The 13,620-nt window shown below is 37.9% G+C and overlaps 1 protein-coding gene across 4 annotated transcripts in view; it reads left to right on the top strand.

Annotated features, from left to right (window-relative positions):
* Positions 1 to 13,620, top strand: part of TESK2 (testis associated actin remodelling kinase 2) — a 79,963-nt gene that overhangs the window by 59,378 nt on the left and 6,965 nt on the right. For all 4 annotated transcript variants that reach the window (XM_058842557.1, XM_058842556.1, XM_058842559.1 and 1 more), the window contains 5 exons: positions 4,922 to 5,004; positions 6,863 to 6,938; positions 8,591 to 8,674; positions 9,769 to 9,855; positions 13,296 to 13,431. In XM_058842557.1, the coding sequence (XP_058698540.1) occupies positions 4,922 to 5,004; positions 6,863 to 6,938; positions 8,591 to 8,674; positions 9,769 to 9,855; positions 13,296 to 13,431 (466 nt within the window). The remainder of the gene's footprint in view (positions 1 to 4,921; positions 5,005 to 6,862; positions 6,939 to 8,590; positions 8,675 to 9,768; positions 9,856 to 13,295; positions 13,432 to 13,620) is intronic.

The raw sequence follows: 13,620 nt of genomic DNA, 5'->3' as shown, positions 1-13,620 counted from the left end.
GCCAGTCTCTAGCTTGAGCATATTCTGTCTTGTCACTTTTGTCGTGCTCTCAAATTCCTCACGCAGCATATACTCTTCTCTCCCAGTCTACTCTCTGTAAAGGTGGCAACAGGAGCATCTTATACAGAGGTCTCACCATGTTTCTAGTTGAGAACATGCCAAATTCAGTATGATGCCATAGACTGATATTTTGACAGTTTACACCCCCTCCCTAAAAATCCACTACCAGAACTCTTGATTAAAAGCAAACAGACAAACCTTCAAACAAATGCCTTTTAGTTTTGCAGAATTATGTATAATTGAAAACAAGGTTTTATAATCAATAGTAGGTTGTGAGCAGTTTTAGGGAACATTGTGATCTCCACTGATGATAAAATCTGTGGAGAAATTGTAATCTCTGGGCACATGCATATAAACACATGTGTATGTGTGTGTACTCCTGCCAACATCTGCTTTCACTTCACAGTGTGTAATGGCTCAGCCTTCTCTCATTGAGAGAGGAGCAATCTCAGTTACTATGGGACAGAATCATGCATGTAAGCAATTACTGTGGATTATCTGATGTACCATAAATTCACTGCCTTTGGGCTTGAAAGTGACATGCCCTGACTTCCTATCTTGTATGCTGTTTGCTTCTTTAAAGCAGTATAAACTCTGGGCCGTGAACAGCACCTTTGTCTAATAAGTTGGTGCTGCAGTTGCAAGGTCCCCTTTGTGCTGAAATAAGCTTGTCTGGATATTTTGCACTGCAGGAGAGGGCTTGCACTGAAAAAATCAGCTGTTACAGATGGCTGTTTCTAATGATGGTCTCAGTACTAAACTTCTACTGATTCTTCAGGAACCAAATGGAATCTCTCCCTTAAGCATAATAGTTTCGAAAGTGTATGTAGTACTGTGAACTTCCTGTTCTACACATTTAATTCTCAGTGGAGTTTCTCCTAGTGGATAGCACTTTTTAAACAGATGATACACCTCAATTGGCCCTTAAGTATATTAATATGGTAACAATCATCAGAAGGTTGCAAGTGACACTGCAGTGGCATTTCTGTGTTTTCTGGAGTGCAGTGAAATCTCTGAGTTCAGCTTGTATGTAATATAAAAAAAACTATGGTGTTTCTTCATGAAAGCAACTTATTTTTAACTCTGAAACCCTTGAGTCTATTTTAATTTTTGTTTATATAAAAGGGAGAGTAGAATATTGCATTCGTTTTCGGATTATGCTGTGCAAAGCAGATGTTAAGCTCCTGTAACACACAAAGGGGGCTTTATGTTCTTTCACATCTGTCTGCATAAACAGCTCTGTTAACTCTTTCGGACTCATGTACAGAGCTCCTTGCCTCTATTAAGAGACTGCCTCAGAAATGACTGATGAGGTCCCCATTTTGGGAGGAAGAAAAAACCCCTCAAAAACTCAAATTATGTCAAATACTGCCCTCTTTCACTGTGGGAGCTGCCAAAAGAAAGAACATCCCTGTCTGTAGAGGTTCAGAAAGAAATAAAAAAAAAGGTCACCAAGTTTTATTGCCTTGCAGATTATACAAATAGTGCAATAGTAAGTCAAAAGTGCTTTCTCAAAGTTCGTGAAGTGAAGCTGCTTGACATTTCATTTCATGGGCTGTTGTTGAGAGACTCTTTGCACTAGTGAGGGGTTTGAACTCTTGCATCTCTGCACTGAAATCCATTAATGGAACTTCTTCATACCACACTGATATACTATTTTTTTACAGAAACTGAGAAGTATCACTTTGTTAGAAGAAGCAGTGCAGTTTGTACTATTGTACTTTTCCTACTAAGATACCACATCTAGATTAAATTTAAAAGCTCTTTTCAACCTTTTATTTATATATATATTTAAACATTTTTATTTTTATTATAAATTCCAAAGCTTTGTCCCTTTTTGATCTTGATTTATCTTGTTGGTAGAGTGTGAATTCTTTCTATCTTTCATTGAGTGGACATGAACCACAGTGGGCTGCATTATGTCACCTATTTATGAATTGCATCTTAGATCTGGTAACCCCATTTTCTGTGCTGTGGGTTTGGCACAGTGTTGTGTAATGGCATTACTAGGGTGGAAAGTGTGCAGAAGGAGTATAGTGGTGCTGGGGCTTCACCGTGTCTTCTTGGAGAATCTAAGCACAGAATGCAGCTTTACCATCTGCACAACCTTGTCCCAGATGAGCAGTACAGGGTGGAGAAGTGACATCTGACCGTGCTGGACTATGTAGAAAGGGTTTTACTACTGATTTTACTAGGAATGGGCTTTCATTCTTTCTGGGTTCCAGGAAATCAGTGCTTAGCTATGTAAAAATTTGCTCCAGATGAATTAAATCAGTTTAGTTTCACTACAGTGAGCATTTGTAGTGACACTGCAATTTTATTGTATGGTACATGTCACCTGCCTGTGGCTGATTTAAGTATGAATAAAAAAGTCACTCTTGTATTTGACTATGTATCCTAATGAATTTAAATTCACACTCAGCACTTCTTCATGTGCAAACAAAAGACAAGCGCCCACTAATGAGAGAGAAGAGTTTGTGCAGCCCACCACAGCAGAACACCTCAGCAGTGCTCTACAGCAGCAATGTTGCCCAAGGCTTTCCCCTGGTGCCTTGTCCTGATGGAGTGGCCTTTCTTGCAGGACCTGTGGACCCCACAGCAGTGGGGTGTCTGTGCTGTGGGGTCTCTCCAAATGCTTGCACTGAAAGGGAGCCTGGCTCTGCTGTGGGCAAATCCTGCTCATCGGGGAGGGGGCTCAGAGCTGTCAGACAGCATTGATTTAATGTATGGTTTATCTAGGAATAACCTACTTGTATAATAGTTCAGCGCTGCACCTGAAAGCTGAGACTGCCTGGGGCTTGGTGGGGGGTAGGATTGTTCAGCTTCAGTTGATGTATCACTGTCTAACAGGATGCGATTAGATACTGGTAAGAAGCTGAAGGAATATTTGCTGTCAGGATGATGTTTCATTTAAGCTTCCTTTTCGTATCAAAGCAGCCTTGTAAATTATGGTGGATCTTAAGATTTTTAGTTACGTTGAAAATAGTTCTAGTCAGGATGTAAATGTTTCCTCAAAATTTTGGTTATCAGGCATTATTGGAGAATAACAATAATCCATAAAACCCAGAAGGTAAACTTAAGTACTGCAGTCTTGCTTCTCAAAATTAATAAAATGTAAGTAATCAAAAGTATAATCCAAGAAGGAAATCTACATTTTGAAACTACTGTCTATGAATTATTGAGGTTTTTTTAAAAAATGTTGAATTAAGAATCATAGTGTCTGAGAAATCTATGGCAGAAAGGTAACCTGAATTTTTTTCTGCATAAAATAGTATCAGCCTTCTTGAACATTGCAAAATCCTTGGTGTCCTTATGGACTTGTTTCTGTGTGGTATGCAATGAAATTCTATTTGTCTGAATCATTTGAGTAAGATTTTTCAGTAGTTTTATCCTTCTCAGTTTTTAGTCCACTTACAGTGACCAAATGTTTAAAGAGAGGCGAGCTGAATGAATGCACTCTTTGATAAAAGATAACAAAGCCCGAAACTGAGAAGCTTTGCTGCTCTTTGGGCAAGCACAGTTGATTTAACTTGGTACATGTTTATGAATCCCCAAACTAACTGTAGTTATTATACTTGAGTCATGCTAAACAAATAAAGCTTTGCATCTCAGGAGCCCGACAAGAGGTTTCAAGAGGTTGGCATGCATTTTCTTTACATGATCACAGGAGTGGCTCGCTTAACCTTTTAATTGGCAGGAAGAAAACTCACTTCATGGCCTGAGCCACAGTCGTCTCTGAATAATGTAAACAGTGATGACCTGAACTTGATCTTTTAGACAAGGGACTCACTTTTCTTGGTAGTTGCATTATACAGACAAACTAATGCACTGGGGTCAGTGAGGGGCTTTTGTATATCCAGGCACAATAAAGCCAGAAAGTGTTTCCTGCTGTTTAGCTAATTAATGCAGGGTACCGCTCGGTAGGAGTCAGTGGGTTTGCTGCCTGTCACTGCTATTGTACTGCCCGCAGAAGGATACAGAACAAGCATGTGGGAAAGGAATGAATTCTGTCTTGTTCCACCTATTGCAGGACAGAACAAAATGCAGGGAATCAGCTATCGATTCATTTGGTGAAATGGGAAGAGATGTGGTACTGGAATGGTCAAAGCATATTTCTCAGAGTTGTAAATAAATAACAAAAAGAAATCGATATTATCCTGTGTGTGATGTGATGCTGTTAGAGCACAATTATCTGTGTGTCCTTAAGTTGGCCTCCATCCTGACACTGAAGGGCACATCTGAAAGGAAAAGACTGACAGCATTTCCCTATTAGATTTTCTCTTAAATCATGTCTTATGATGTACTGTAAAATAAAAAATTTTGAGGCTCTAAAAGCACATATAATTTGGTCATGTCTTATATTTTCTGATAGAAGTTTACTGCAAACCAAGGAGTTCCTTTTCAGTAGTTAATGTAGCAAAATAAATAATGGCATTTAGAGTCTGCTCTGATCTTGTATTCTGGTCAAGTACAGGCAAATTGTAAAGAGAAAATGTAAGGTGTCATAGTGAACAGCATGTATTGCATATTTGAGCATAAGGGTGCTAAATCACCTTAATTCTTGTTAAAACCTAGCAGGGTATGTGCTGCCTGTGGCTGCCTGCCTTCTCAGCAAGTTTTTAAGTGGATTATTAGCTAAGTGGAAGGCTGTTTGCAGCATCTTAAGTTTGACAGACATGTGATTGTGCAGGGAGAGGGTGGGGGAAAAGGGTTATTGCTCTCAGACAAAAGCTTCTCATAGATGAATATCTTCCAAACTATATTTGTAGTCTTGTTTTATCTATTTTTAATCTGGAATGTTATAGAGGTTTCATGCCCAGACAATAACTCTTCTATTTGGTTTTTGTTTTGTTTTTTCCAGAACTGCTTAATCAAACATGATGAGAATGGATATTCAGCAATAGTTGGAGACTTTGGTTTAGCAGAGAAAATTCCTGATCACAGGTATATAAGCTAATCTAAATGGAGTGGGAGTTTTAGTACAAGTGCAGGTCAGAAGCTCCAGTGAGCCAGATCCCTTAGGTTGTTGTTGCACTCTGTACAGAATTTTCAAAAAATATCCTCAGTCTTCAGTCTGGAGCTGCAGGATGGATAGCCAAAATATTCCAGCCTTAATTACTGTCCATTTTGATATTTAGTGGTGACATTTATTCATCAAAAATGTTCCAATCACTAAAGGATTTGCTCAAGCTTTTTGGTAGCGCTTTTAAGCTGGTACTTGGGAATTTGGGGTTTAAAAAAACCCAAAACACAAAGCAAACACAAAAATACTGTCCAGCATTCTGGATTGGGATGATTTTGCAATAAATGTCATTCATTGATTTCAAGCAACTTTAGCTTCTTCGCACTTTCATAAACAATATTCAGTGGCATTTGAGCATTATTCTTATTTAACCACTGTTAGTTTTTAAGATCCAGGATTACAACAGAGTAAAATAAAATTAATTATAAAATTACTGCCTAACAGTAGCTCACCATTTTCTTTTCCCCAGGATGAAATTATAATCTTAACTCATTTGAGGAATGCACAGGGGACTGTCACAAGCCATTGTCACAATTGAAAATAGTCCTTTTGTCATCCCTCCATTAGAGAGATGAAGGACAAGGATTTCATTGTTCTCTCTATATATCGACTTGTGTATCGCAGAGTATTCTGACTGTGAAATGTGCTGTCAAATTTTCTCCAGTGTGTGCTTCTGCGTCAAATAAATAAAAGCTTTCCAGCACTTCTGACTGCAAAGAAAACAAGTAAAGTTGATCTCAGCTATGCACAGTTTTTAAACTGTACATATCCTAAAGCCATATATTGAGAGATCTGAAGGCTTGCATTAATATTGGTGAAATAGACATTGGCTATACTTATCAGTAGTTTGTAAATGAAGATATTTCCTTTGTTAAGCTTTTAGATCCACTATCTTGTAGCTGCTATGGAGCACCCTGTGAGGTGCTGAAAGCCTCAGCTGTATTCAGATGAACACATCACAAAATCAGTAAAACACTACAGGTGCCTTCCTTAAGGTGTCCTTAATACCCAGCTTTGAGATGCCCTGAAAACTGAGATTATAATTACTGTAGCTTGAGACTAAAACCAGCAACATAATAGAATTGCTACATTAGCCACTATTTTGTTTTTATCTAGTTTTACCTCCATTTTCAAATGCAGCTTTGTTCTTTCCAGTTTGCTGGTAACAAGCTGTGCTACTTTGAGGCCTTCAGAGGCCTTTTCTTTTTTGAATAGCAATTTCCTCAAGATCAGCTGGGGGACAGGCTGGAGCCTTTCTTAAGACCCCAGCATTCAGCTTTATGGATATTGCAGGTTTTTTAAATTGGGTCTATTTTGATTACTTTAAAATTTTCTATATTAAAGGATTCATCTGGTGCATCTTGATTGTTATTTTTTTTTAAAATACAGTTTCCAGATCTTTATTATTTTAATGATAAATAAGTTTGACTTCATTCAGAGCTACATATACATGTAGGGATGGATACCTGCATATCTTGCTGGATGAATGGAGAACTTGGCATCTAGCCTGAAACTGATGTCCACAAACCTTTTTATGTATAGATGAAAGAGTCAAATCTGCCAAGAGTTAGGTAATAAAAACTATTGAACAGCTGTGACTTTAAAATACAACATTATTTTAAAGTGTCTGGGCACTTAAAAACTGGAAATAAAATACGAGTAATTGATTGAAGTAATTGATTGGGAAAGTTAGTAGTAATGCAATGCTTGAGCATTTAATTAATGGTTCTTCCTTCTCTCCTACCACCTCCCATCCATAACTATCCCACATCTATATAGTGAGAAGTTACCAGTTGTGGGTTCACCCTTCTGGATGGCACCAGAAGTTCTCAGAGATGAGCCCTACAATGAAAAGGTAGGCACATGATATACATGCAGTTAGTTGTCAAATGTTTTTCTTCTGTAGTGGTATGCAAGATTTAGAATTTCCATCATATTAAAACTACTGTTATTTTCACTTGTGATATTTCTGTACTCAGTAGATCGTTCATACTAATGGAGAGTGAGAATTAAATAGCTAATATTTTTAATTCATGGTGTTTAATCATATATGGAAATAGACTTGGCCTTAGAATTGTTCTCTGTTATGCTATTTCCATTCTGAAACACCCCACATACTGAAATATAGTAATGTTCTGTGGACTTAACACAATTTAATTTAACCAAGTCTGAGAAATGTAGTGAAGTTGCTTCCCTGACTGTACACTAGTGAAATCTGTGTTGAAGTAAAAGGTCAGTATGTAAACTTGCACAATTCTGAGTGTGTGTAAGTATAAAAAATAAACCAGCCTTTCTTAAGGTAAGATACCTTGATAAGACAAAATGTTCTCCAAAGGTATTTCTTAAGTTTTCCTGATTGTGTTATTGGGAAATGTTTCTTCCAGAGGAGGATCAGATCACACTGGGTTTTAGAAATGGTATTTTCGATCAGTCTCTTCTTTACACAGGATTTTGTCTCCATTACTTCAGCTCTGCCAGTGCAGCTTTTCTGTAATAAAGCCCACATCCTGTACCTCTCTGTATCTAGTAGTTAATAATCTGTTTAATTGGTGGTACTTTTTACTTGCAGGAAAGCAGTAACTGCCTCAGTAATGAATGTAATGATTACCATTTCAAAGCTTTTTTAAAAAAAGTTTAATTAATAAATTATAATAATAATTAATAGTGACCTAAATTAATAGTAAAGTACGCAAATCTTTGGTGCCACATTCTTCTTTGACCCTACCATAGGGAGGAGTAAAGAGGAAGCAGATGTCATACCTCATCAGCATGAAAGGTGACATATAAATAAGCCTGATATGTAAGGGATGAGGGATTCATGTTCTGCCCTGTAGACTGGTATTCCATGTTTTCCTAAATTTTTATTACCTGAAAAATTCAGGTGGGTGGAAATTTGAGGAACTGTGCAGCTCCCAAGATAGTCAGATAAGTGGTTACTAAACGTCATGGAAATTAAACCTGATACACAGTGCTGCTAGATATCTCAAGTTTTGGGAAGACAGTTTTCTCCAGAGGTACTGAACTGAGAAGAGGAAAATGTAATTTATTTAAAAATAGCATTAATGTTCCGGCTAGGCTGTGAATCATGTGAATTCTAAACCTGCTTTTCTAACCACAGTGATATATGGGCATGTCATGTTTTGGCTATGTTTTTAATTATTCACATGTGTAGGACATCAAATGGAATTTCACTATTCTTTGTGCAAGGAAGGATTTCTTTATTTTTTAAATTTTTGCATTGCTGAATTAAGAGTGGTTTGATGGGTTTTTCTTTTTTTATTTCTTGAAAGAATTTTAAATTTATCATTGCTATTTGTGCAATAAGAATGCTTTATGTGAGCATGGGTTTCTTCACATGAAAAATGTTAGCTCTAATGCAGTTCATTGTTGTATTGTTGTTCAGTTGTTTCATGATAGCCATTTGGAGTAAGGAGAAACTCAGTGGCAGATAAGAACACTGAGTATTCATAGCTGATCCATGTGTCTATTACTTTTTTTCTCTCTCAGGCAGATGTGTTCTCCTATGGCATAATTCTGTGTGAGATTATAGCGAGAATACAGGCAGACCCAGACTATCTCCCTCGAACAGAGGTAAGTGGTTGTGTTTATAACATTGATGGGAGGTGGTGAGTCTGCCATGATAAGGGCTCAGCCTTTAGAACTCTTGCCACTGCTGTCAAAGATAAGATGAATAGGTGTGACATTAAAAATAGCCTGTAAAAAGCTTTTGCTCTTTATGCTGTTATTGTAGGAAGCTCCATTGAAGACACTTTCTCAGTGACTGTGCAGCTGCAATCCTCGTGGGAATCCTTTCTGTCCCTAACTGGCAGGACATAGAGAGCATTGCAATGCAAACTCTTCCTTTTGTGGAGTGATAGCTCATAAAGACTTCTTGCCAGGCTCACAACGAGGCACTTTAGGCATTCTACGTGCACTAAGCACCACCCCTTTGTGAAAGGGGCAGGAGCTGTGTTAACAGCAGCTAAAATAGGTTCACCTTTATTTTTGTGTGGAGTCTGCTAAGCATTGTGGATCTGAGCTATAATTGATTAAAGATACTTTTTTCTTTATTTGTCCCATCTACAGGGCAGCTTTTGACCCTCTGTGAGGGTTATTCCAAATTGTCTCTCCCCCTTCATTTCTGAAAATGGAAAATTGCTTAGGTCTTGAACTGCAATAAATAAAAGATTCTTTTCTAGTCTGCCCTTCAAATTTTATAGACATGCACTTAAGGAACCAGATAATTTGTATTACCAATCTACCATCCACTGACAAGTTAGCTATATTAACTGATACATTTCCATCATGGCAAAGCCTCTGGTTTTTGAGGCTGTTAATTTGAACTATGAAAGTCACTACAGTGAAATATCATAGTATATGGTATTGTTTCCAAATCCACACAGGCAACGTTTCAAGTGCAATGGATTGCATTTGAATCCAGGAAGAAGGATGGGCTTTGATGTCAGCCCATTCTCTTACAGCTATCCTGTACCAGTAATCCCCACTGGGAATGCTGCAGCTTGGAGTGTGCATGAAGTTTACTCAAACTTCTGTTATGTGATTGCTGAGAAAAGTGTTCATGGTTATTCCTGATAACTTCACATAGGGACTCCCTAAAAAGAAGATGCTTTTAGCTAGATAGAAGACCTCATTTATTTCTCTATGCTTTGTTGTCGTTTGTACAGAATTTTGGATTAGATTATGATTCCTTCCAGCACATGGTGGGAGACTGTCCTCCTGACTTTCTCCAGCTAGCCTTCAACTGCTGTAACGTGAGTATCTTACTTGAAGGGGAGAAGCCTAAATTGGAGCTCTCTAAATCCCTCTGTCTTTTGAAGATAAAGCTTAAAGCATTTACAGAAGAGACTTGAAGAGCCTACCTATAGAAGCATTGTACCTTCTGACAACCCATGAAATCCCTTTCAGTTTTTATAATCCTTCCCTTCCCCTTGCTAAAAGGTCTGTCTTGTATTTTTGCAATTCTGTATTCTCTCATACCAAACAAACAGGTCTGGCACACTAAACAGCTTCTTGCAGGCTGCTCAGGCTGATCATAACCAGTTGGATGCCATTGACACTGGCTAACCCTTGGGCTGACAAAATCCAGCTGTTGTTGTGTGCAGACCTACTGAGGTATGAAGGAAGGACTGAATTGCTCTTACGAGCAGAGGGGGCAAACAAATCAAGAGCAGGCATTACAGTATTCTAAAGTGTCTTTATGGTGCCTTTTGGAAAATGGGTTTGACATCCAAATCCTTAGCCTGTGTCAAAAAATCCAAACTTGGACTGAAATTATTTAATATCTGCAAGGCTATAGGCCATGTGCTGTATGGAGAAAAATTTCTGGCAATTATTCAAGTAAAATTGTGATAGTGAAGATACCTTCCTGGCTTCTTATTGTAAAAACTCCAGGGCAGTAGAGCTCTTCTGCTGGCTATCCTGTAACAGAGTTACTAGTACCAATGTATAGTAAACCAGTTTATATAAAATAAGAGAACCTGAGCTTCTACCACATTCAGCTGAAGTTGGGAATGTCCAGTTTGCTCAACTTAAGTAGAAGCAACTTTAAAAATTTTACTGCACAGAACTTGGATTCACAACCAGGCTTTGCTGGAAGTGATGCCAGCCTTTGGTCCAAGTGAGTGCTTTTAAGAAGTCTCATCTCTTTGTGCTTTTGGTGGTTATTTTTCATCTGACCTCTCTCTTTACTTTGTATTAGTACAAAAGGCCATGCTCAAGGAGAGAGTGGTAGAAAGGTGAGAATGGGGGCAATGACTGATGCTCTTGGCACCACATAGCATAATTTAATTCTAAAAGTGTTTGTGGAACTTATTATGGACAAGCTACTTAATTCTTATTTTCTCTTATTTCACCTTAGTACAGCAGAGCTTGCTTCATCTGGACAGTGGTACATCCCACTCATGTTTATGAAATGCTTTGATTACAAAAGCACTAAAGGGTTTGGTTAGAGGTCGGATTTGACTTTGGAAAGCTCAGCTTCCACCTGCAGACTCCAGAAATGGCACTGCATCATAACACATGGTGCATGATTCAGAGCAATTTTTCAACTCAGAAATTCAGAGTAAAGGGGCAGAAGGAAGGGGCAGTGACCTTATATTCTCATGTAAGAATTTGGTGTGCTCAGAGAAAAAGGGTTTTCTCCTACTCATTATTGTCAAATGCAGATTTCTGTATAATAAATATCCCTTTGCTGAATTGCAATGGAAATTACTGTCTTGTGATCCAGCCATTAATATGCTGATTTCAGTGTGGGGCATGCTGGAATTCACATACCACTCACCTAGGAGAAGGAAAATGGAGTACACAGATAAGGCTTTGTTATATCTTCTTAAGCATGCTATGCTTTGGTAAGAGGTGATTGGTGTAATTTTCTCTGAGACATGGACATTTATGTAGCTTTTTATTATTTAATAGGTCAACAAGGTGTGAACTGTATAGCCCAGCTGAACTAATGTGCAAAACACTGGGATTTTCTACAGCCAGGAAATGTGTTTTAAGGCACCCTAACAAAACCAGTAAAAACTGACATGAATGATTAGTGGATTAAAATTTAATTTACTGTTTTAAACTCTGGGGGTTTGTAAATAAGCACCTGCAAGCACCCAACAATTATAAGTCTACTTGTGGGAATATTTAAGAAGCATAATCATAAATGACCATGCAAAAAGCTTACCAGGATGAGCTAAGCTGTTGGCAACTGCTGCTTTGAGAAGGAGTCTTCTTTTCCATTTGAGCAGAATCTGGGCTGCTCAGGGATGGAAGAGGCAAACACCATTCTGAGTAACTTTTCCATTGTTGCTCTTGTCTTGGATCTTACCTAGCACAAATTAAAATAGCTGGAGAGCTCTTTTTACTTCCTCTAACTTCCAGCTCCCTAAGATTCCCAAATTAGTAAGTTTGTCAGAGTGCAGTGTGTGCTTCAGTGTTGCCCCTGCCCTACTCTTTCAGAAATAGGGGATGCAGAAAAATGTTTTCCAATGCCAGGAAATTCCAGCTGCTGCTTTAGAACATTTTTCTTGCTGTTCTTGAGATCTTCAAGTGTGGTTTCTTTGTTTGGTTTTTATTACTGTAGATATGAATTTTTAGCACTTTCTCCCTTGTTGCTAGAAGGTGTTTGTGCATTGCTGATCATACCAGTTCTCTTCAGAAAGATCCATTTCAAACAACCTGCAGAGCAGTATCAGGGAGGTCTTTGGGGTTTGTTGTATACAAAGCGCTACTGTTCCCATTGTAGAGGTGTGATCTGTCTGGGCTTGTCCACTCTGAAAAAGCCTTTAGAAGGCTGGAAACAGCAATCAAGTCAAGGAGGACTGTTTTTATTACTGGAATGAAGTTAACTTTCAGCTGTTGAATTAGATGTTGCTGCCTACAGTAGTGAACCCTGTGACAAATACACAGAGTCAATGCTCAAAATGATGAAAAGCTTTTGATATTACTGCTTAAAGGAAGCTGCTTGCCCTGTGGTACAATTTTAGTGTTGGACTTTGTTTAGAGATCTATGTGCTGGAGTGAATAAATAAATACATGCTGGGAAATACAGACTAATACACATTGGTGAGCAGAGGGAATATTTTATCTGGGAAAAATGGATTTTTCTTTTTCCTAATTTATAACTATCAAATTATATAACCACCCTTGCTTCCTTACAAGATAGACCAATACACTGAGTAGTACGGCTAATTAACAGGTGGAAAATACAACATTTTCAGCTTTAAGATCAGCAGTGCCATTTAGGTGTGTTTTAATTAAAGCCACAAGGAGATGATGGAAGAATTACAATCTTTTAAAAACTAACATAGCCATGTTGTTTTGTGTAATCCTTTTGAAATAACATTGGTACATAATCTGTGTTTGATAACTAGAGTCCCAAAAGAAATCCTCAACTATGCAAGCTGTTTCAAGCAAACCAACCAACCCTTCTCACAAGCCATGAATCTGACAGTTTCCTACCTTTTCAATATAAATTTTTTCCTCTTCATAGAATATTTACAAATTGATGATTAAATGTGAGAGGTGTAATAAAATACTGTTTCCCCCCTTCTTTCTGTATTTTTTTTTGTGATGACAACACACTTAAAACCATTTTGAATTTCCTCAGTTTCCTCAGATTGTCCCTCTCTTTATCCACTGTGTAAGCAGAATAAAAATGGAAAAACTCACATGGACTTACTTGATTTATGTGCATTTACAGATGGATCCAAAGTTGCGTCCTTCATTTGCTGATATTGTCAAAACACTGGAGGAAATGTTAAACCGCCTGAGAAATGAGGACTCAGAGAGAGACAGAAAGTTCTTGAACCTTGACAACAATGAAAGAAAACCGAAAGGTAAGTGTCTGTATTGTACAAACATTGCTGCATGCTCACAGCAAGAGGAGAAAAAGCTTCATATTTTGAAAACTGGTGTTTTGGCTATATCTGGTTTTATTTATGGTTTATGAATGTTTTTACACAAACCTTGGAAATTATTCTGGAGCAATGCTCTATACTTTGCATTGCAGAATGTAAAAAAACCAG

Source organism: Poecile atricapillus, chromosome 7 (genome assembly GCF_030490865.1).
Source record: "Poecile atricapillus isolate bPoeAtr1 chromosome 7, bPoeAtr1.hap1, whole genome shotgun sequence".
NCBI lineage: Eukaryota > Metazoa > Chordata > Aves > Passeriformes > Paridae > Poecile > Poecile atricapillus.
The sequence above is the reverse complement of the archived record's forward strand: the minus strand, read 5'-3'. Positions and strand labels throughout refer to the sequence as shown.